The sequence below is a fragment of the Euprymna scolopes genome, chromosome 13 (genome assembly GCF_053919585.1).
Source record: "Euprymna scolopes isolate OS-2025 chromosome 13, ASM5391958v1, whole genome shotgun sequence".
In the NCBI taxonomy this organism is placed as follows: Eukaryota; Metazoa; Mollusca; class Cephalopoda; order Sepiida; family Sepiolidae; genus Euprymna; species Euprymna scolopes.
The window spans coordinates 137,154,256-137,180,868 of NC_136494.1; the positions used below are offsets into that span (position 1 = coordinate 137,154,256).

At 32.5% G+C, this 26,613-nt stretch overlaps 1 protein-coding gene across 3 annotated transcripts in view; it reads left to right on the forward strand.

The window, feature by feature from the left end:
- Positions 1-26,613, forward strand: part of LOC145292206 (integrin alpha-8-like) — a 506,022-nt gene that overhangs the window by 323,719 nt on the left and 155,690 nt on the right. For all 3 annotated transcript variants that reach the window (XM_080138520.1, XM_080138521.1, XM_080138522.1), the window contains exons 5-6: positions 6,165-6,226; positions 21,551-21,599. In XM_080138520.1, coding sequence (XP_079994646.1) covers positions 6,165-6,226; positions 21,551-21,599 — 111 coding nt within the window. The remainder of the gene's footprint in view (positions 1-6,164; positions 6,227-21,550; positions 21,600-26,613) is intronic.

Below are 26,613 nucleotides of genomic sequence, written 5' to 3' on the forward strand. Positions count from 1 at the left end.
ATTTGAACACTAGAATAGTATAATAATCTCCAAAAAGCCTGCAAATGGTCATGTAGTTTCGTCACAAAGAACCAAAGATATTAGCATTTCAACATTCAGCATTCAATTTGACTATCAGTATATATATATATATATATATATATATATATATATATATATATATATATATATGATTAGTGTTTTTGGAAAAAGAAATCCAGCCGAGTGCTCAATTAAAAGGAAAATCCGAAAATAAGAGCGTATTTATATTTTGTATTTTGTGTACAGAAAGTTGTTAGATGAGACAAGTCATTGGTACCGCCGGTTTCAAGCCCGATGATTAGGACCGTTTAAGATATCCATATCAAGCTCTTTTCAGACAATACTCGTCTCTAAGAGGTTCTTTGTGACGATATCTTAAACGATCCTAATTATCGCGCTTGAAACCGAAAGTACCAATGACTTTTCTCATCTAACAACTTTCTGTACACAATATATATATATATATATATATATATATATATATATATATATATATATATATGTGTCTATTTATTATACAAACATTATTGCTTACATATGTGCATACGTGTTTCAGTGGAATCCCAATTCAATGATAACACCTCATCATACCCCCTCCCCCAACTCGATTCTTTTTTGGTCTGATGGGGTGTTATGTTTGATGAAATCGTTTATTTGTAACAATTTTTACTGTTTCCGAAAACCCATTTTAAAGCAACAGCGAAAAGGTTTTTTTTTGTATCTGTTCTATTTATTGACTATACGATGTGCTTTCGCAAAATCTTCCACCAAAACCCGAACCGTTAATGACCGATATCTTCTGAAAATGTTATCCTAATAGTAATAATGAGAAAGTACTCGCGTCATAGATCTCAAGGCGAAAGGATTTCGTCGCTAGGAAGCGAGGGACTATCTAATCACAATCCTCTCATTCTTTATTTCAAGAAAACATATTTTAAATCGAAGTGGAATGTCGGTTCGTGTAATGTGAAGAAATAAGACGTCAAAAATTGGAATAGTCTGACCTATTTTTAACTAGCAGGCAGTATGACATTGTCCGTTCGGAAAATACGCTAAAATATGATATTTATAGCCACTTTTATAGGCACCGCCAAAACTGGGGGGGGGCAGGTAAGTACTTTTTGACGGACCGTCTTTTTAAAAATCTACCAAAAATCAGGTAATTATCCGATCAATACGAAATTTTCAGCGATTATTAAGAGAGGAATGAACTTTATAACAGTCTACTTATTTTTTATAAACGATATATATATATATATATATATATATTGCTTACAAACCCCCTTGTTTTTAGGGGGTACAAATATGCTTAAAATAATCATCTGAAACTGAACACAATATATTGTGTTGTTGTAAGGGACAGAATTATAGATTTAAAAAAATTGTTTGCATACCTTATTTTGACGTCTGAATATCAGAACTTCGATTGTATTTAATTATCCCGCTTTTGAGTTTTGAAGTGTGAAATTCGGTGAATATGTTAAGTAAAATAATTAATTTAAGTTAAGCAAAACAAAAAAAAAATTTTTTTAATATTTATACGAAAAAAGCCATTTTAAAATCTTTGATAAATAAATTAACAATTTCTTTTAGCGAGCCGAATAATGCATTACCATTATTAAACAGAGCATGCTTTGAAGAATCGACACAAAAAAAATTCGATAAATATTGTGCCCTTTGTGTTAAAAATAGCATCATTTTTTCGATCCTGTTTGAAAACGTTTGCTGCCTTTCGACTAAGGTGGACCAAACGCGCTGAAATAATTTTTTTTTATTCTTCTTTAAATTGCCCCCCCCCATTTTAGGGAGCCTAGCCCCCACACACATACACATTAAAAACCAAACTCATACAAATGGTCACCCATCTGGTACTGGCCAGCCTCAGCGTTAATAATACATTGAAATTTTCGTCACTGAAAAATAAGTTTTTTTTGGCCTGTTTGGTCTTCCATAGTTTGCTTTTTATCAAATGCAAACGGAAACATTGTCGATCTAGACTCTAGATCGACGCGAAGTAACTGGTTGCCTATATGAATAAGTGGAATTATTTGAAATTCAGGTACTTATATTATAATATTTTTGCATATTCTCTTAGAAAATTATCCTAAATCTTAATTAGACAACAAATAAATAAATTATTTCAAAAACCTTTTTTTTTAATATTTATGTACGTTTTTTGTGCAAGACAAAAAAAATGTCAATTGTTAACTTTTTGGGAAAATTTAACATTTAAAATTTAATTAAAAATAGTAGAAAAAGTTTTACATTATTCTGTTTTCTATATGATAAAATTCAGGGTTTTATCTTTCTGGAAAAAAAAAGTTACTCAGAAATAATGGATTTTAATAAATGTAATTTCGTTTTAAAAAACAACAACTTGATTTTTCGGCCATTTTTGGCGGTGCCTACACTTTTATATATGTACATATCTAAAGAAATGACAGGAACACTAGAGGACGACCTCCAATCTGTAGTGGAATGGGGGAAAATGGATGGTTACATTCAATGCTGCCAAGACTAAACTGGTTTTCTTTCAATAACTACAAGAAACCTTCTCTACCACCAATAGCAATAGCCAAAGACTATGAAAGTACATATTTTAAACTTTTCAGCGTAACGTTCACAGGAAACATGAGTTGGAAAAATTACATTGAGAGCATTGCCAGGACCGAAGAAGGTAGGCTCTCTCTACCTCGCTAGAAAGCTACTAACGCCGGAAAGTATCCTGTACCTCTATAAGGCCACCATTCGCTCATGTATGGAGTATTGTTGTCATATTTGGGCTGGTGCATTTGCCACTAGTCTCTCACTCCTGGACAAGGTCCAAAAAAGAGTCGCCAACCTGACAGGTCCTGAACTGTCATCTAAGCTTCAGCCTTTGTCCCATCGATGAAATGTTGCATCCCTCTGCCTTTTCTACAAGTACTTTAACGGTGAATGCTCCGACGAATTGCAAGCACTTGTACCTCCTCGACGTGAATACCCCCGAAAAGTGCGACAAGCAGCTAAATCCCACCCCTTCACAGTAGAAATCCCTAGATTTAAGAGAGCCTCCTATTCCAGGAGTTTCATTCCCAGAACCGCTAGACTTTGGAATTCCTTTCGGAGTTCCTGCTTCCGCCACTGTACTGACATGCAGAAGTTCAAGTGTAACGTGAACCGTAATCTTGCTGCCCAATTCACCACAAAGTACCCCTGTAGCTTATGTCCCTGATAGTAGCCCCCTACATCAAAGTGGTAACGTGACTTGTTTGCAGTGAAAATGTAATTTAAAAAAAAATGTGCATATATAGATATGGATATATATACGCCATTATGCACAATATAGAAAATATGAATAAATTTAATTCATCATAATAGTGAAATGAAACAAATCATCTAAGAAACCATAAAAATGAAAAATTAATTAATGAATCTCCTTTTTCAAAGAATATGCAAATTAGCTAATCTTTATTTAGTAGTATTACCACGAATAAGTATATTAAGAAGTTTATTTTAATAATTTTTGTATAGAAAAGTTTAATAATTTTTGTATAGAAAAGTTTAATAATTTTTGTATAGAAAAGTTTAATAATTTTTGTATAGAAAAGTTTAATAATTTTTGTATAGAAAAGTTTAATAATTTTTGTATAGAAAAGTTTAATAATTTTTGTATAGAAAAGTTTAATAATTTTTGTATAGAAAAGTTTGATAATTTTTGTATAGAAAAGTTAGGCTTTTGATATCAATGTAAATGTAAAAGCGACATAAAAGTCAACTTTACATAAATTTAATTACTTATGATAAATCGTTTTCAAAATACACTGGAGAAGAGTAGAGGTGTTTCATTTGACACCTGTTTCCCAATATATTTCATTGCGTATTTAAGTGTATTTTTCAGTATTAAAGGTAGACAATCACGTCTATGAAATATACTCAGATGAGATTTCGAATTCCAAAACTATCGCATTTAGGGTCTTTCTTCACTTGCCATGCTACGTCTTAGGAGTCTAATCATAGACGAAAGTAATATATATATATATATATATATATATATATATATATATATATATATATATATATATATATATATGGGGGGTGCGTGTGTGTATGTGTATGTAATAAGACAAAATAAATCTAATATTTACAAGGCACTATGTCTGTCTTTCTGTCTGTCTCTCTGACTGTCTGTCTGTCTGTCTGTCTCCATATTTTCAAACTCTATCTCTCCGAAACTAAAAGTCGCAGAGCAGCGCTAACAGGTACAAATGATTGGATTTTTATGGACTGCTATTTCATGGGTCTTTAGCTGGTTAAAATAGTTTTTAAGGGGTTATAAGTGGTCAAAATTGAAAAATCATTATAAAATTTGTACGTCCATTTTAGCGTATTTTTAATCAATTCTTATGCATGTCACATTGATACAGTCGTAACGTAACATTAAATGCTACAGTATTGCTTTCAGTTTCAATACGGTTGATGGCACCCGAGTACTTTATTTTACTTTTAAAGTTATGACTCTATAATAATATATACATAATCTGGACAAATTAAAAAATCATATTTTAAACGTATTTTAAGCCCCCTGCTAGTATTAAATATAGTTAAATGATATTATCAGTTCATAAAGAAACCATGTGATGATTAGAATATGATAAGAAATCTTGATATCATGGCATTTCGAAACCTTGTGCTTCTCGTCAAATGAGGAGAAAGAGTTCTTATATTTTAATTATTACATGTCATTAATAAATGCTGAATAAATTAATTTGTTTTTAATCTGGGTGGTTATTTTTGTGTATATCCGTTAGAAGTGTTGAGTGAAATTTGAAGAATAAAACATGTATGAATACATTTGAAGCCAAAACTGCAAAACGAATTTTTTTTTTTTATAAAATAAACAGATGTTTATTTTTAAAGAAATATATTTCGGAGTAAGACTCCTTTATCAATCATTTTTTTTTCTTATCTTCTTCCACGGCATGATGTAGTGGGAGATATTTCGATGAAGAGTCCACGTGATGTTGTTAACTGCGGGGTTTTTGTGAAGCCGGATAGGTGACGCGTGGTCGCGCATTTTGAAAATCTGGGTGGTTATTTTTGTGTATATCCGTTAGTAACATCTGTTTATTTTATGTATATATATATATATATATATATATATATATATATATATATAAAATTCGTGTTGCAGTTTTAGCTTCAAATGTATTTATACATGTTTTATTCTTCTAATTTGTTTTTGTTTTTGTTTTCAATTATTATCATCTTGTGTTTAACTCACAAATGTTGAACTTCATATATACGACTTTATATCAGTCCTCGTAGCTACTTCATTTACTCACATAAAGTTAATATACGAAAGTATAAATTTATGCGTAAACGTTAAATATTTACTTCAACAGTGCTCAATATGTAGGTAGAGCTAGTAAGTAAGTTATAAATATATATGACGTTCAGTGTGGCTAGGTGCCGCAAGCAAAGAGCAAAAATCGACAATCGATCTGACATTGTGTTCTTCTAATCAACACACTAGCCTTCACCACCTGCAGAATGTAAATCAAAACGTTAAAGTAAAGATTGTCAATTGCCGGAGAACTCGAATTGTTTTTACCCAAGAGACAATGCTTTAGCTTATGTTAGTAAGCGATTTCCTTACGATAGATCTATCCAAGGGCAAGGAGGAGGATATTGCCATCCACATATTTCGCTGTATCACAGCTCTTCAGAACAGCTAGACAAGCAAGTGTCTCAAGCCAGGATAGCGTACATTCTATATCACAAACAACAGAAAACAAATACTAATTATCCAGTGTTTGCACTAATTACAATAAAAATATAGAATTACGTCAGTAATTTTATTTTTTACATATAAATCAAAGTTATCATCTCTGATGACCTAAAGAAAAAATCTTCGTGATAAAGCAACATTTTGGAAAAGAAATAAACTAAAAAAAATGCCAAAAAGCCGAGAGCTAAACAATATTTTCATCCAATCAGGTAAACGATGCATTTCTGACAATTTATTCATATCTTTGGTTTTAGATCCAAATTGGTACGTTTTCAGCAACTATACTGAAAGATAAGGATTGTGATTATTATTGGATTGCGAATATCTTTTAAATGTTTGTACAGCTTTTTGTAATTTGTTTTTTCTTTTCTAGGTAGGGTTGGTTTTCATCTGGAAGGACACTGCCAAGCTGGAATGGCTGCATCTTTATCTGAGGTAAGAAAAATTTGAAAGCACTTAATTGCAATAAACTATAAGTTTATTGGCCCCTTCATGATAATTTCACCATGCAAAAAGTCATTTTATTATTGTGTACATAAGCCAATCATTTGTATGACTATGTCAATAATGATAAACTCTTGTGACATCAGTATATTGTAGTAAAATGTAGTTTTTATTGCATTTTAATTTAACTGTTTTCATATTTTTAGATGACGTTTGCTAATTAGTATTATTTTGATCTTATTGGAAACGACTTATAAATAATCGAAACGTACACCAATCATAGTTTAATTTCTTTTCGAGGGGAGCGCTTAACGATTCTGTTCTAGATATGTTATGCTTCCACCGGGCAACACCGGTTAACGAGTCCTGCTAGTTATAAATAATAGACACGTACACCATTGTAAATAGGTTGTTATACTACATAGATAAAACAAAATTAAAAAACAAGACAAAATTCATACTCAAACTTATCACATAGACAGATGATGCGACTGAAAACAAAAGTGTCAGATGACAATCAGTTCTAACTGATACTTTTTTTTAGATTAAATTCTTACCAAGAACTAGTGAGACCTGTGGACATTCCACAGGGGACTCATTCATATGTAATATATTGATGTTGGCATTCTGTAGATGTTAAATGGAGACGCTCTGATATTATTGTAGCTTTTTTGTTAAAACTGCAACAATATTTATCTAAGCTAGCACGAACATCCGGTAAAGCCCGGTCAAGCCCGGTCGTAAAGGACACTTAAATATGATATTTAAATTCTTACTGATTTCGTATATATTATTATAGAGTTAATGTTCTATCGATTTTTATATATTATAAAGTTGCGATTTCAAATATAAAAAATATATATCCATATGACTTGGGTGCATTAGTTTGAATCGAAACCAAAATAAAAACTATATATATATATATATATATATATATATATAAAACTTGAGTTCCTTCAGCCATAATCGAAACCGAAACCAAAACTTATGAAGAATTTTTGGTAAAATTATTAATAAAAAAATAGATGATTTAAGTGCCATCAGCTATAGTCGAAACTGGAACCAACACTTAAGAATTCTTGGTAAAATTATTTATGACAAGAAATAGAACAACAATTAAACGACCCGGATATAAGCGTGACACACAAAAGAACACACACGCTATCGTATTAATATATAGATATGCAAACTTAGAATAAAATAAGAATTAGTTACTTACGCCTTTAATCTGGTTTCCACAACGAGAGCAATCTACGGTCTGGAATAAATAAAAGGGTTTGGTTTGAAATTTTGTATACATTCCCGAGTTTGGCAATATGCGCTCAAAGAATGTCGGAGAATGCATCGACCGAAATATAACTCGCACTTTTCTTATTTTTCTTTAAGTTTTTCTTTCTGATAAAGGGGGAATAATTGCTGTTTTCTTGGTCGAAATCTATTCGTATAATACTTATCGCTCACAGGTTTGGACATATGAATGTGTTTTTTGAAGCGCATTGCATCACCTGGTTTCATGTCTTGTCTGGTACGATTCACATAAAATAGTTAGAATAACAGGCAAGATGAAAATAGTTGTCCAAATAATTCAAATGATCCGATTTAACTTATTACATTAATAACATTAAACGTTTCTGGCTATGTTGTTTGTGTTTCTGGCTATGTTGTTTGTGTTTCTGGCTATGTTGTTTGTGTTTCTGGCTATGTTGTTTGTGTTTCTGGCTATGTTGTTTGTGTTTCTGGCTATGTTGTTTGTGTTTCTGGCGCAAGAAACGTATACTAGCCTCGTCACCTTGTCAGTGTTGTAAAATTCAATTTTTTTATTTTTTTATTTCCAAAATGTCTGTTAATTACGTTTCTGAATTTTTTAGATGAGGATTGGTTATATGCATTATTATTCATCGAACTATTGTTCTCATCTTCAGTGTGATTTTCACAACGTTTCGGTCGATATAACCTCCGACCTTCATCAGGTGTATCTTGTCGAACTCGGGAATTTTCTGTCGAACTCGGGAATTTGGACGGAATTTCGAGCGGAACCCTTTATTTACTTCACGGGGGTAGCGCGCTCTTGTTCCGTCAGCCATGACTGGATAAAGGTCCTAAGTTACTTACTTAGGACCTTTTATTTCGGTCGCCCACACTGAAGATTGAACCTTCAACCTTCAAGCGCAGTGATTAGAGTACTGGCAAAAATCAATTGTAAAAGTGATATTCTCCTGAAGAGTAACCTCTATCCAGTCATGGCTGACGGAACAAGAGCACGCTACCCCACTGAAGTAAATAAAGGGTTCCGCTCGAAATTCCGTCCAAATTCCCGCGTTCGACAGAAACATTTCCGAGTTCGACAAGATACACCTGATGATGGTCGGAGGTTATATCGACCGAAACGGTGTGAAAATCAGACTCAAGATGAGAACAGTAGTCCGATGAATGATAATGCAATGTTTGTTAATTACTAAAATGCGAATTATTTTTAAGTAACTTATTCAAGATGTTTTCATTTTTTATAAAGATTTTTTCATTGGACGTCAGACGTCAAAATATTGAGAACGCTCGTCTGATAGGATGGCAAAGAACTTAACACCATTTCCTTCTTCATGATTCAAAAACTTCATTTTCGCTTTTATTCTCAACTACAGAAACCCTTTAAGGATAAATTCACTACTATTTTAATAAGGCAAAAATAATATCAAAATACAAATAAAATTATTTTTAAACGTTAGCAGTTTGAAACTTCAGCGGACCAGGAAAACGTAAATGCTATTTGAAAGTTAAGCTCATAAGACCAAAATAATTAGAACATTTAGACAAGTTAAAAACTGTCCCTATAATACTGGTTTGCAGTTAATATAAAATTCTAACGCGATCTAAAATCACACGTGTGCTTCACTAAAACGAGTAAAGATGTTAATTTTGCAGATTTCTCCTGATAGAACACTTTGTATTCGTGTGGCACAGTTTAAAGTCGCTTAACTTGAGTTAATTCATCTCATATTTAGGCAAATACAAAGAGCTATTGTCGAAATCGACCTACGCATTTTCGTAATGTTTTGAAATAATAAGATTTATTGAAAAAAAAAAAACTTAACTCTGACACACAGAGCGACCGACAAAATGAATTTGGAGGACATATCTAAACATTTGATGGCTCTTTTTTTAAGGGTTCTAATTTGGGAGAAGATTTTTGGCCAGAGCCAGTTTTAGGGATACATTTATAGTACAAACTGGTTTTGGGTTGAAACTTAAATGTTTGAAAGCAATAAAATGATGAATACCAAAACAATAATGAATTCAAAATCATAAATTAATCAATGAGATATTTTATTAAAATAGATATTTACACAGATTGAAAACATAGAATGTTTGTTCATATTTTTAGAGTCCCTGGAGAGCAAGGAGGGATCTTACGCTGAGATATTGAAGGAGTATGAGGCGACAATTTAAGGGCCGTTTATTATTTACAAATTTGTAAATCGAAACCAAAACCTTTACACATAATTCTACAAATTATATCTGATTGAAAGTTATTAACAAGAATCAATGTTCATTTGTTTTAATTACAGAAAAAACGTTTAATGATAAAAATTAGGAGTATTTTAAATGATATTAAAAATTAATTTATACGTTTTTTTTGATGAGCAGACGAAAATTAAAACAGTTAATGTCTGCGTAAGTATGCTTATGCCATGTATATACGTGAGTTGAGATAGAAAACCCAAGCTCAATAGATAGACTAGAGATTTGATGTAACGTAGATCTTAACTTTGTCCTAGAATTTTACCCAACTGTTATCTAATTGGTCTAAAATATTGTTATTTGTTTTTATTAATTCAGGTAGATGCATGCGCGAATCCGGTTGCGCAGAAATGAGTTTAAGCAATTTTATTTTAGATACCGGGGGTAAACTTCGCTAGCTAAAAATAATTACTTTTCAGTGCATTTAAATCATTAATTCGTTATTCAAACAAGGCGTTTGTCTTATAACTATAATCGGTCACCCGTTTTTGAGATGAGGAATGATCCTAATCATCAACTGAGTTATTCAAACTGATGTAATTATTTTGGTTATTAAAGCCAAAAAAATTAAGCATTCATTCTGCGGAGAAGAATTAGCATTCAAACATGTGTTTTATGTTGTGTAAGTGTTTGATGCATTAATTTTACCCGTCTTGAAACATATTGGATATTCTATCATCATGTCTTCTAAGGAATGTATGTGAAAACCCAGCTGAAATTATGTCGGTTGTACACAAACTGTCAACATCTCTACTAGTTGGCGTACCAAGGAATTGGCACATTCTTCAAAAAAAGGATCACATTTCAGTTTATGTAACCCTTTTTATTTACTCAATGGTCAATGGAAATAGAACAGTTTTTATCTAATCTTAAAAAGTTCAGACATTCGTGTAGTTTTTTTTCTATATTAGTTTAGATGTTTTGAAGACACGTCCTTTTCATTTTCTTCAATTAAAATTCTTTAAAACAAACGCGTCAAAGACATAATAAGATGCACTATCAAAATGAAGCGAGAAAAACGAAAGAAAATGATATCAAAGTTTATTTTTATCATCCACTGATTTCTATTTAAACGCCTTTCTATTTAATCGACGTTTGTCATAAAGTATTAACATTTAAACGCGTTGTGATGTAAAGTTTTGTCTAGAAGAGAATCAATTACACGTAGACAGTTTAGATAACAAATGCTGAAAAAGGGGGAAAATAAAGTACGTCAATTCTTACAACAGATGACATTAAGAAATGCAACAACAGTGCCTGGTTGCAATTTGAGGATAGGAAGACGAGACACAAGTCCAGTGAAATGCAACAACAACAACAACAACAACAACAACAACAACAACAACAACAACAACAACAACAACAGATTCATGACATGTGCTGATTTATAGGGTGACATTTTGCCTTCGGATTTGCGCATCAAATGCAGAAAAGCAAACAAGAAACATAATTAATATTAAAAGGTATAGCTTCGTCTTTTCACAATTAGTGAAGTCTATATTTTAACATAGAATCTGCTATAGCACGTGTGATATTCGGTCATAAGCGTATTAACGTTCTCGATAGCGAAGGCGGCAATGCAACCCGTTGGACCAACCAACAGGTTTTGCTATCAAGCAGGCTATTAAGAAACAAGTATGATCAAATTGACAGTTTGATAACATATTAGCATAAGTTTCCGCTGTGTTTTTTTTAAAGAAAAATCCAAGAATTTTAACAGCAAAAGTTCGTGTGGGATCCAAGCCCCAAGTTTTTATATGAATCCCATCGACTAATGCTGGCGTGAAATTGTTGCAACATCACACTTTATCTTTTCATCCAATTCTCTACATCGCTGATGGCCATCTTCCTTCAAAAGAACCCTGAGTTGGTCTTCGTCTATCTTGATTGTGGGGCGTCACTGAGGTCAAATTTACCGTGTTTGAATCTGGTAAACCGACCTCCAACAGTTCTCTCAGCTATAGCATTTTCTCCATATACGGCACAAATATTCTTGGTCACTTCACTCGCATTTGATCTTGAATATAGGCGAAAAGAAGGAGGTGTCGAAAATGTGATTTTTTTTTATCTAACTGATAATCCATTTGACGGTTCTGGAAAACGAGAAAAAATTATATGAGCAAAAAACGATAACCATTATCTTGCAGAACAGAATACAAGCTTTTTAATGGTCTATAACTCTTTGCAAAATATCAAAACATGTTTTAAAACAAAACATTTTATGAAGAGAATGCAACAACAATTATTAAAACGCATTGATTTTGGATGTTGATGAGATGCATCAAAACGATTGCGCTTGTTGTCAATTAGACACGAGAAAATCTATCTCATGCGTGCTTTTAATTATTGTTCTAATTAATTCTTGGTTGGGTTAGATTTTTTCACCTAACAATAGTCGCGTAAACACTTTCTATATATGACTGAACTATTTAATCATACCATTTAATTTTTACTCCAACCCTCAGTCAATATACATATTTCGTTATTACTTTTTAAAGAATTATTAGTTTAGTAATTTTTCTTAGACATAAAGAACTAATTAAATCTCACTTATAAAATATAACAGTATTTTTGCGCATGGACGTAATACTCCAATATATGCAAATAATTCAAACCGTCTAATATATAGATATATGTAAAACAAACATAACATTTGCTGAAATTTAATTTAAAAAGTACGCAACAGAACTTGTCTGGAGGAAAACGATTGACTGCATATCGCCATCTCGATGGTAAACCTGAAATAAAAGAGAAAATGAAATGCATTTATATCTTCTTTTATATTTATGAACACGTGGTTCACTCGACCAATGATTAACCGCCCTGTTCTCACATGATCTGAACTTCAATCGCAACACTATGTATTGTGATAACGGTATGCGAGCCAAAGAAATAAGCGGCCACGATTGGCATGTGCGCGTTGTAGGGAAGAAGTGTGCGCATGCGCAACCGGATGTTGTAAACCGGAAAGTGGGTTACATCATTCGTTACAAGATCATTTAAGTTGTATAATTATATAGATATAGTCTTGGAAGTTTTTACGCTTTAAGACTATATAAAAATATATTAGTGATGGGACGATTCCAATATTTTCCCCGAATCCGATACAATTACCGGTTCCGTACAAAATTCCCAATTCCGATACAATTACTGATTCCGATACCGATTGTTTATAAACCTCTAAATATTTAACTGTAAACTTATTTTTTCTTCGATTACTGCAACAGCACATGTTAAATGGGCATATAATTTCCTAGACGTAAAAATACACGGGGGAGGGGTGATCTATAGAGTTTAGTTTATCTGGTAGTTTAAAATCAATAATAAAATCAATGAATATTTATTATTCCATCATTATTACCAGCAGTGGTATCTTTAGGCAAAATCAAATAAAAAAGACAATTAAAAGAATCGTTTTGACATCGGAAAAAAACGCACCAATTTTTCCGATTCTGATACCGATTCCGATACTCCCATATATATTTATATAAATACTAGAATAAAAACCCGACGTTGCTCGAGATTGAAAAAGAATCAACGGAAATTTTACATTTCCAATACTTGTGATGTAACTTTTAGTCAAAATCAGACTATTCTGGCTTTAATAAGATTTTCTTTTCGATTATCGATACATATCGAAAGCATAACGATAGAAAACCTGTATAAGAACACTTTCGAACGCATAAAGAACATTTGTGCGAAATTTGCAAAAATCAGCCCAGCTATTTCGGAGTCTATAACGAACTGACACCCACCGACAGATAAACAAAGTGCCTTATATATAGGAATCATCTTTGTTCTGTATTGAGCAACGGTTACGCAATCTCCAACCACACATGTGCTGCATCGATATTGCTTGATCCCAGGACGACTGGAAACAATGCTGAGATAAGCGGAGAGCAAATACAGCATCTAGTATTCGCAAATGATCACTTATTTGGTATCCACCAGGCTCATTATATATATATATATATATATATATATATATATATATATATATATATATATCCGTAACTGTAGAAGTGCCCTAGTTTAAACAGCTTAACTTTTCAAAGCATTAAAGTATGAGAATAATGGATTGATTTATTATAATGAATAATCACAGCGATGTACTTGTAACTAAGATGAGGAAATCCCATTTAAGCCTCTTTTACTCCTTAATATCAATGCGTACATTTGGTTTCGCTTTAGACAATGGGAATACCATAGTGACGTCTGCTAGGCCAAGTCTGCCAGATCTTCAATGGAACTAATTTGTTTTGTAAACAGATTGTCATCGACGCCATTAGATTGTGTAGCAAGACATTGGTTCAATCGTCAAGCAAAGAATTACATTTCAGTTCACGTAAACGTTTTTATTTACTTAAGAAACTGTTGTATCGTTGTGCGATGACAACAGAGCAACGTTTATCTAATCTTAAAGTGTAAAAGGTATTCGAAACATCTTTTTATTTAAAAAAATATTATCATAAGTTTAAAAACGCCATTTGTGTCATGGTATTTTTTTTTAATTACATTTTCACCCCAAACAAGGCACAGTGCCATTTTGATGTAGGGAGCTACTATCAGGGACATACGAGCCAGGGATACTGTGTAGGGAGTTGAGCAGCAAGATGTCTATTCACATTACACTTGAACTTCTGCATGTCACTTGAACTTCTGCATACAGTTGGGGAAGCAGGAACCCAGAAGGGAATTCCAAAGTATAGCAGTTCGTGGGAAATAAACTATTAGAGTAAAAGGCTTTCGTATATCTAGGGATCTCTAATGTGTAGGGGTGGGACTTTGCCGCTTGTTGGGTTTGTCAGGGGTATTTATGTCGAGGAGATACAGGGCTTGTAGTTGGGTGGAGCATCTATATTAAAATACTTGTAAAACAGGCAGAGGGATGCAACATTTAGTCGATCGGACAGAGGTTGAAGCTTAGATGACAGTTCAGGTTGGCGACTCTCTTTTGAACCATGTCCAAGAGTGAAACTAGTAGACGATGCACTAGTCTAAATGTGACAACAATGTTCCATACATGTGCGAATGATGTTTATTAGATTAATACTAGCTAAAGGAGAATGGCTTATACAATGCAATATGTCGTTCATTGCATTAATATGAAACGAGAAATATCATATATTCGTTCATAGGATACATCTACAAAATTTATTTGAAATGGTTATTCTTTTTTTCACATGGAGGTCACAACTTATCAAGGCCCGGAAGCCACTCAGGGATAAGGGTTATTGCGTGTACAGTAATCAATGGGATAGTGTCGTAGTAATCGTTAGTATTGGAGATTTGATAAAGTGTCTTACTTAAAGGGGGTTCATCAGGAATTTGTTTATGTTGGACTTGAAGACATCCAAGTTGTAGTCAGGTGTGAAACAGACAAGCGGTAGAGAGTTCCACAGTCGTGCAGTTCTAAGAAAGAAGCTTTGTTCATGGAATCTACGTTTTGATTTAGGCACAGCTAAAGAGTAGGGAAAGTTATTGACAGTGGTTTCAGCTAGACGGGTGTTCATCGTAAAAGACTGGCGAAGGGGAACCAGGGTGGTGCATCAATGTATTGTTAGATTGGTATATAATGTCCAGAATGTTGTGTTTTTACATTGAACTGAAGCTGGTGCTATATTCTTGACGTTACGTAATTATTAAAGCATGAAGCGTTCGTTTAAATAAAATATTCGAAATCTTTTAAGAGATCATCGTAGGCCAAATAATTTTAATTTTGAATTCTTGGAAATAAATTTAGATTATATTTTATTTAATATACATATATGTTTTAATATGGAGACGAAAATGTGCATATATATATATATATATATATATATATATATATATATATATAATGTCATTTTCTATAGTGTTTTATATTTATGTATATTTACATAATTTTATTATATTTTATATGGTTTATTAAATATTAAATTTGAATATTTAAAATGTAATTTATAAGTTTTGCATTCTTTCCATCTATATTGATATTTGTATTTTTTTGTTTTTGCCTTTTTTGTTACTTATTTTACTTTTTATATATTATGTTGGTATTGTTTTCGTATTCTTTTATATTATATAAATATCTATCAATATTTATATTATTTCTAGTCCTATATAGTTTTATATTTTTTATTGTCTTGATTATAATTAATAATTAATATTATGATTCCATCGATTAGTCCAATGATCAATATAGATTACTATTATTTGTATGTTATTCCGTAATTCAATTTGTCTATACTATAATTTTTATAATTTTACAATTGTTGATTGCCTTTCTCTTTAATTCAAATTATTTTAATAGCTAATTAGTTAAAACTATTTATTATTTTATTCAAAACAGCATGTTTTTATGTATGTATGTATGTATGTATGTATGTATGTATGTATTATCATTATTATTATTATTATTATTATTATTATTATAATCGTCCGGATTTGGTCGTCATTGACAAAGTTTAAAAAAGCTGGCAGATTGTAGACTTCTCAGTACCCTGGGACAGGAATGTGTGAGAGAAGGAGAATGAGAAGTGGAGCAATTATGCTCCATTGACCTTGGAGATAAGGCGTATACATTGGGTTAAAACACAAATAATCCCGGTCGTAGTTGGTACACCAGGAGTAGTATCAAGTCGTCTAGTAGGACAATTGAAAAAACTACAAATCCTCGATGTTTTAGGTGGCCTTCCGACCTCTGCAATTGTAGGTACCACCAACATCCTTAGGAAAACCCTTGATCTTTGAAGCTCCTGGTTTGGGGCCAGGATTGAGAGGAATCCTCTGGAAATGACTCCCATCCCTTTCCAGATGGTGTTTTGTATCCAATAATAATTTGATAAATATTCCTTTAAAATATGTAACTTTTTTTGCTTGAGTTCTAATTGTGATGCTGAAAAAGTGACACACTAGAACCCTCAAAAGTATTCATTCATTAAAGTGGTTTCTTGCCGGGCACTGTCTTTGATGCTATGACTATCAATTCATCCTTTTCCTCGAGGCATTTATGAGTTTAATAGTTGCTCATCATTCAGAATACCATTCACACTGTTTCTCGAAAGTGATTGATGTATTGTCATAACTTTCTTTGCAGTTGTGCAGACAGTAGGTTAAGGCGCGTTTGGCAGTTTTGCTTTCTCGCCACGCTATACAACACCTAGTATTCTAAAATAGTTGCGCATCTGATACTGGTCGGCCTCATCGTTGCTTAACTTTGGTGATTTAGTGAGAAATGGTGTAGCAATTGATCATGCCGTATATATAGAGTGTTCCAAAAGTTTGGGGCACATTTTGACATTGAATATCTCGAGAATTATTAAGGATATAAAAATGCATCTGGTATGTTCAGATAGCTTGTAATCTCATGTTTTTCATGGAATACGCCTTGTCCTACTCACGATGAAAGCCATCGACACTTTTTTCACACACGCCTATTGTCTCTTCTATCGCTTGTCTGTGCCTTGTCCGTTTGCATTCGATGGCAGACCCCGTTTTATTATTTCGTTTATCCTCGACCATCACCTACATATCTAACCAATCTGATTTGATTCGAATTCCTCGTACATTATTTGATATAATTATCATCTGCAGTTACACCGAGCACATTTTTAATGTTCTCTAACCACACATTTATATCTTATATTCGTACCAATAGTGCTTGGCAAAAAGAAATTCACTAATTTACACAAGTTAACTTGATGATACAAGTGTCGATATTATTTAACACCTGCTTCTGTTCTGTCACTATTACAAGAACCATAGTTTAAAACGAACTTGTTTTTGTTGTTTTATTTTCAATCTTACTTCATTTCTTCTTTTTCGTCGTCTTCTTCTTCTTCTTCTTCTTATTATTATTATGAATATCAGAAGTATTCGTAACATTAAGCGTATTACTGTTTGACTAACTATATAACTAATCCGCTGTTTCATGATTCAACAAACTCTATTCCCACAACCACTATTACTTGTAACAATATCGTCCTGGGCATTAGATCATCGTAAAAAGCCGCTGTGATCGAACAGTCGTTCAGTCTCAAATTCGTATGACTCGGCACTCAACATGGGCCGTATTTTATCTCAGGTGTTATGCATGCCGCATTCTTTTTGACCAGTTGTTCTATAAATAGCACTTTGTCCACATTGTTAATTTCAGATCCATAAAACAGATATTGGGCCGATAGCCTGGAACTTTAAACATCTTTTAGCATTACTTCTCTGCTTCAAGAAAGTGTTGTCCTGGGTTCAGGGAGAAAAATAAATGAGTCTGCTAGCTAAAATGAAACATGTAGTTGAGAAGGCATTTTTGGTTTTAAAAAAAAATCTAATTTATTTAAAATATTCCATTTTTTTAGCCAAATGCTGATACATTTACTGTCAGCTAGAAAGCTAAACTCTAATCTCCACGAGAGTTTGTCACGCAGATATATTAAAACAACAACAGTCGCCATCTTCGCTCACATACATATCGGGTGTTTTAGAGTTTACATATAAAATCTCCCTCGTTGATGAAAGCTGTCAAGAGGTCAAGTGCAGAGAGTCCATTTGCATTGACCTTTATGCAATCACCGACAACGACCGGGATATTTTTCTAACTAAATTGCTTACTATATCGCCCTACTACTAGTGGTATTATTAGTCATTCTATTCGTAAAAGTAATAGGAAGACAATTATTCTTTTTATCATTACGTGACACTTTATACCCAATCGGGTGCAATTCTCTATTGTAGTACACAAGCGACAATCACATACACAAACATATTGTGTAACAGAGCGCGGATGAGCGCGTGGGAAAATATTAGCAATAGCCGAAGGATGGATGGCAAGCAATTGTATTAGCAATGTTACAAGAAAAAGGGCTGTTCCTTTCCATGTAAATAAGAAGAACATTAGATAATTGAAAATGAGTTTAGGATGAGCCGAGACTCGAACCTTGCAAGCAAAATTAAGAAATAGAAGGTTAGAAATCGGAATGTTAAAAAGGCCTATTGTTAAATTCTATTATAAATAGTTAGATATTGTTTATATCGTAAAAAGAATTGATTGTTCATTCTTTTATGAAACTGAATATTAAAAATGTCAGCTAAAAAGAATGAACAATACAAATTAAAAATACATTATGAAAAATAGATTAGGTTAAAAAATAGGTTAGGAGAGAATTCTTTTGCTGTCAAAAGCGTGCTTGGAAAAACGTGTGCATAGCCACGTGAATTGGTCACGTTTGGGAGACATACTTCTGACATCATAGCAAAAGGGGTATTCTCAATATAGGAGCTAGAGTTAGTCAGATTAGGGTTGTTGAGGCAGAACAGTTGAGTCTGCTAGTCAGCAGAGATCAGGAGAGTCAGTCAGTTGGCAGTCAGTGGTCAGCTGACCCTTTGGAAGCGAAAGGAAGAACAGTAAACTATGTAGATCCCAAATTTGAATTCCTGGCGTCATCCGCATTTGACCGGTCCAATGAATAAAGTATCATCTTTATGTTTTTGTAAAACTGTTGTCATGTGTCATCATTCAACAATTAAAAGGTAATGTGTTAATCATGTTATTCTGAACATTGCGTAAGAATATGTATCTCTCCTCCTCTACATATGTGATATAAGAAATATAAGAATTGTGCATCTATTACCCTATTACCCTCAGTATATATATACGAAGTCCCAAGCATCTCAGAACAGAACTGTATATGTATAAATATCTGTCTCTCTATCATCATCGTTATATCCGTTATGTATTGTCCCCAATATAAACTCCCGCGTCATCTTAAATATTAGTCCCCCACTATACAAGAGCAGCAAGAGCAGCGTTTGAACGCGTATGCAAATTAGGAAGTGTGCGCAAGCTGGTGCGAAAAGAAAAAGAATAAAAACGACACCGCATGATGGGGGGAAAAGTAAGCACATGAGGAAACGGATGTATAAAGTGAAGGCGAAAATGGTCGGAAGAAAGAGAAACGCAAGCCAGAAACGAGAGACGTTTAAACTGGTGTCGAGACGTGAGGAAAAAAAAAAGGGTAATAAATGCTATATGTTCAAAAAGAAAGAAAAATGCCGACCCGGATTTACTTTTTTATTTTCGCATCATCCCAAAGAATGCACAAAGACCACTTAGTTGTGACGGGGCTACTATTTGAGACCAGATTTGCAGAGATACTATTTAGGGAGTTGGGAAGCGAGATGTCTGTTCACATTACATTTGAATTTCTGCATGTCAATACAGTCAGGGAGCTGGGGCCCAGGAGAAAATTCAACACACTCAGTGAAAAAGGCGATTCGAGTAGAAGGCTTTACAGCATCTAATGATCGCTAGAGTTTAGAGGTGGGATATTACTGCTTATCGAGTTTGTCGAGGGTATTGTCGTCGAGGTGGTACTAGTGCTCGGAGTTCATCCGGGAACTTACTATTAAAAAACTTGTAAAATAGGCGCAAGGAAGCCACGTTTAGGCGATGGGACAGAGGTTGGAGTTTAGTATATAGGTTATGACCTATTAGATTGGAGATTTTTGTTATCCCCGTCTAAGAGCGAGAGACTAGTAGTAGATGCACCAGCTCAGATGTATCAACAATACTCCATGCATGGAGAGAAACAAGATACTCTCAGGTGTGAGTAGCCCTCTAGCACGGTGAAGAGCTCACCTTCATCACAGCAGCCTTGGCAATTGCCTCAATGTATTTGTTCCAATTCATGTTGTCTATGAATATTGACCCTAGGAGCTTGATGGAAGTACTTTCAGGTAGTGTATCCTTAACCATGGCAATCAGTGGTTAAGAAGGTTTCTTGTAATTATAACAGGAAATAAGTTTACTCTTGGCAGCATTAAATGTTACCAACCAGTTACGGTACCAATCCACTACAGACTGAAGATATTTCATTAGAGTTTAAGCTATTTCCTTAGATGCGTGTTCATTCGTTTTACCCTCGTAACTATTATAGAGTGTGGCGTCATCAACAAATATCCCCATGTCAGAGAAGATTTTATCAGTCAGGTCATTTATGAATATCAGGAATAATAAAGGTTCAAGGATTGACCCCTGTGGCACACCCGCCTTTATATCATGTTTTGATATCGACCATCGAGGACAACCTAGATTTTTTTCTTATCTAGGAAAGATTTGATTATGTTGAGTAAACGTCCAGCAATACCATAGTTTGATTTTTATGAGAATTCCATCGTGCCAAACCCAGTCAAATGCCTTAGATATGTTTAGGGCTACTGACCTAGCTTAGCCTGCCTTATAGAGTGCCTGGTATATAAGTTCGGAGATTATAGTTGATATCTGCAGTTGAACGGACTTGCTTAAATCCATACTGCCAATCGGATAAAAGTTTATTGTCTGTGAGTTGGCGTACTAGTGCTTGATTGATTAAGGATTAAATATTTTAGAGGAAGAGAGTGAGGAGGCTAATGTGGCGATAATCGAGTAGATCAGTTTTTCGACAGAATTTTTTGTAAACTGGTATAACAGAAGTAATTTTCCAACAGTCGGGAAAGCAAGATTCGTTAAGGCATTCATTGTAGAGCTTGGAGAGAATCGGAGCAATTTTAATTTGTTTGTGCCTGCGACGTTATATTTGTTGCTTATTGCTGTTGCAGATATAATAATAAGATTAATAAAAATATTCATGAATAGTATGTGCCTATCATAAGCACATCACGACAAGAGTTTTTATAAGAAAATTTGGTGTAAGTTTTAAATAGAGAATATTAATTCGAACTCTTTACACGTATTAATGTATTTGGGATAGTCGGAACATTATATAATGCCGTAATGGTATGCATATTCTAACTAATATTTAATATTTTTAATACTCTTTTCAGGATGGACAAAAATTACTCATTGGAGCTCCAGGAAGTTACTATTGGCAAGGTAAGAAAAGTTGGCTTCATCGTTTTATGATATATTCACCAGTTTTTGCATTAGTTAATCGTGGAGATTGTCGTAACTTTTAATTTTTCTATAATTAAGTGTAATAATGTACATGTTTACACACGTGTTGACATGTAGACCCAATACGTCGTAGACCCCGTTGCAAAGGAAACAAAGACAAAGAGTAGGAAAGAAATTCAACTTACTATTTCAGATTTTAAGAAAATACCTTTATTCTTCATTATCCCGCCACGCCTGACTACCCGGTATGACTATGACGTCACCCACATCTCTAACGTGATCGTGATACTCTAGAACGTTAATCTCGGTCTGCACACATATTCTTCATTTTACATATTTTCTTTTTTTCCTTGCTGTGACGTAACTTCGCACACGACTCGGCATTTGCATACAGTCACCATCCGTGCGCCTGCACTTGTTATATAAGTGTGGCAGAAGTCATATTGTTTACGCCTACGCTTGTTTCTTCCGTCCGTCTCTCGCTCATTCCACTTTTGTTTGTTTAATTAACTTACTATAAAACTCTCGAGCAAATGTAGCTGCTTTCTGTTATATGTCTATTTCCATTTCCAATAACTTCTGACCTAACTTAAAATATGTTTTTTAAATTTTCCAATGAAACCACTAAAAGTAAATGTGTACTAATTTAAAAAAAAACTAAAACTGAATTCTCTTTGTATTACTTGAATCGTTCAAATGGATAATATGTCTTATTCAAATTGTTATTATGTCTTGTTTTGATTGTTAATATATCTTGTTTCGATTGTTAATATGTCTTATTTCGATTGTTAATGTCTTATTTCGATTGTTAATATGTCTTATTTCGATTGTTAATGTCTTATTTCGATTGTTATTATGTCTTGTTCTGATTGTTAATATGTCTTATTTCGTGCGTATGGTTAAAACATATATATGGCAATTAAGCTACATAGAATTTTCCGCATTTGCCCAGTGTGAAGATTCATCAGGCCAGGATGAAACGTGGAAAATTCTGTGTAGCTTAATTGCTTTAAATATTTTCAAAATTTACTACCTAGCTTTACTCACGTATTAGCACTCTTGAAATAAATGCTGAAAATAGATACATAATATTTCATGTAGATATATAAAATAATAATAATAATAATAATAATAATATATGTATATATTTTTATATATTTGTATAATTTTATCATAGTTATATACATGCCATATTTATTTTTAAACATAATAAATTAAAAATAAACAGAGAGTAAAGGCTGACTAATCGGTTTCGAACCTCGTTCGACAGCACTAAATCGCTGAGCAACTCATAAATTTCTGTCTCTGTGTCTCCAATTTCAGTATAGACTTATTCTCTGTTCCAAGTATGTCACACTCGTCCTATCAAATATATCACAGAAACCTTGAACATTAAATCGTTGAGACCTTCTCTTTTTAACAAAACAAAAAAATCTCCTCAGACAAAGTATCGTTTCTAACTGATTTATTTTTTTTATATGATTTCTACTTTCCTTCTGTATGATCTTTATTCAGTCATATTTTTTCTTCCAATCCTAATCACGATTTAAATCTGTTCAGCAGGGTTCGATACTAGTGAGCTAGCCATTTAGCAGTCATTTTATTTATTATTTCATTATTAAAAATAAATACGTAAGTTCTATATTGCCAACTGATATATATATATATATATATATATATATATATATATATATATATATATATATTTCAAAATCAGATAATATTAGCAAATAGTAAGGTAATTAGAGCTTCTCTTCCAATTTTCGGATTTTTTAATCATGCCCAAACGCACTTTATTTTCTTTTTGTTGATTAATAATTGATATTTCTTCTGATGAGTTAAGGCTAAAATAGATTCATTAACTGATATAATAATTAAGTGAATGATTTTGTCCTACGAAACAGATACTGTCAAGAATTGTTGATATCAACTGAATTAAAGGAATAAATTGTGAGATGGTCAACTTCATGAAATTTTGAATATAGACTTTTGTCATTTATTAAACTTACATGCATATATGGAAGGTGAGCCCGGATTGCTTTTTCCTTTAAAATAGGGATTATGGATATATATATATATATATATATATATATATATATATATATATATGTATATATATATATATATATGTGTGTGTGTGTGTGTGTGTGTGTGTGTATTGCCAGAATTAAAACAAAATATAAAATAAGAACATTATATGGTATATATATATATATATATATATATATATATATATATATATATATATATTTATAGTCGTAGACGACGAAACATGAGACAGAGTATAATTATATTTTAAAAACAATATATATATATATATATATATATATATATATATATATATATATATATATATATATATATATATAACAGGGAGAGAGATAAAAATTGTTAGTCATGTGTATGTAGAAATGTCAAAAGTCTGAACTAATTCAAATTCATCAATTGATTCGACGTTGCGTAAATTCAGTGTATTTTGCGATAAGAGTCGTTTTCAACCTAACGAGGTCGTAATCCTCTTAAGTAAAGTCGCACATGTCGAAATATGATTCTTGTAATTCTATCCCAAGTATATGTGTATTTTTTATTTGTTGAAAAAAGAATCTGGTTTCCTTTTTTATTAAAGCCGGTTATTTAACGCACGAAATACTAACGCATGTCATTCCTTACCAGATAGAAAAAAGCACTCGTTATGCTCTGCGTTTATTCTATTTTATGAGTTCGAATTCTTCTGGGAAAACGTGTTTGCCCCTCCACTCCTATCGGAAATGAAAACTGGGACAGGAAATGTATATCTCAGATCTGAATCAGAAGAAGAACCTGGCGCTCGAATATGCGAGATTTTCTTCTGATAACAAACAAAAATATCTCTCATTGGTCTTGAATGGAAGCAACGAACTCGGAGACCCAAAAGATGGAGCAGGGAAGAACTGTAACGCAGCCCTTATAAATCGTCAAATACATAAAAATTATTAATCTGACTCGCTTTTCTTTTTCCCCATCTCAACACCAACTTTACGAGCCTCTCCCTGCCACATGTCCATCTAACCTGACACGCGTTTCTCTTTCTTCTTTCTCTGCCTTCACTTTATACATCCGTTTCCTACGGCGTCGACTTTTTTCTTCTCGACAAGGTTGTTGTTTTTATTTTTATTTTTCTTCTAAGGCAATCCCGATCACACTTGCCAATTTGCATACGCGTTAAAACGATTTCCCTGCTGCTAATACAATCGCTTGACATCCATTCTTCGACTACTGATGATATTTTCCCACGCGCTCATACGCGCTCTGTTACAGAAACTCAAAAACTAATCATATATATATATATATATATATATATATATATATATATATATATATATATATATATATATATATATATACTGCGTAAAAATATTGTTCAGTATTTAAACATTTCAATTTAAAAAACAGAAATATACAAATTTATATTAATATTTATAAATCAATTCTATCTCAGTGAAAACGCACAATACTCGAGGCGAGACATCAATATAGGAAAAGAGTTAAAATGATGCAAATTATAATTTACAAAACTTTATTCTTCATAAAACAAGTAATTCAAGTTAATATGAATTAATTCCTTTATTTCATGAAGTTTTAAACACGTTGCCTTTTTTTTTTAGAGACGTTGGCAAAAGAATTTTATATAATACTTGCTGTGCCCGGCCGTGTCGGTATTAAACATAATGTTAAATTCCTTTAAAAGAAAATGGGAAAAAGAAATTGAGACATGGCCGTTCTGTTTTTTTTTTTTTTTTTTTTTTTTTCGATTATTCTGTTTTTTTTTTTTTTTCTCTAAACAGTTCACTTCTGGTAATAATAAAAAAAAACCCTACTCGAACTGAAATCGAAACCCAAAGACAGTGAGTTAGGTACGATAACCATTAGGTTACATTGACCTAATGAAACAAAGTTTTGTTCAGGTTAAAATAAAAAAAAAACTTAAATAAAATTTATATTGTGAAGAATTAACCCACTTTCCCAAAGCGAAAATAAATATTCAAGTTAATTGAAGCCAAATATGCACACAGCTTCATATTTCATAGGTCGAGGTCAAGTTGTTTTTTATACGACTTGCATTTTCCCCAGTTTTAAAATAACGAATCGTAATAATACAATAATCAAATAACTTAATATTTTAATAGTAAATGAACAGTGCCAATTGGATATAGGCGTAGAATATAAAAATAAATATAAATAGGTGACAGCAAGGCGGCAAACGGGTTAGAAAAATCAGAAAACTCCAACATTGTATCCTTAACGAAAAAAGCTTTTGTGAACAAATACAAAAATAAATGAGTAAATTAAGATCATACATATACGCGAATATTCTTGGAACAAATTTTGTAGTTTTAATTTATTGTGTATTCTCGCTTCTAACTCTATTTCTGTATCTCAAAATCTACATAACTATCCTCGATCTCTTACTTCGCTAACCTATACTCCTATAATTTTATTTATTTATTTTTTTGTGTATTGATATTCATATTACAACCCCCTTTTCTATCTGTTTATTTATTTTTGTTATATATTGGTCGTGGAATTGCATTCCTCTGCAAAAGATCTAGCTAATTTGCACAATAATTTTAATTAATTCCCTATTATTTTTTTCGGTTTTCTTATCGGATTATCATCTTTAGTTAACTATTATGTGTAATTATATGATTTAAACATGATTTATACTTGCGTAATATTTGCGTAAAAAGTTTGCAGTAAACACAAACATATTTCTATATATATTTATGTATGCGTATATATATATATATATATATATATATATATATATATATATATGTATATATATTTGTTTAAAAAATGCTACCAAATTCGTCTGTCAGTTTTTGGTCTGCAGACATGAAACTTAATATATCGGGTATTAAAACCCATGCGAAATTTTATATTTGGCCGGGGAAAATCGGTGCAAAAGTGTGAAAATTAAAAAAAAAAAATGGAATTTGCTATGTAAACATCG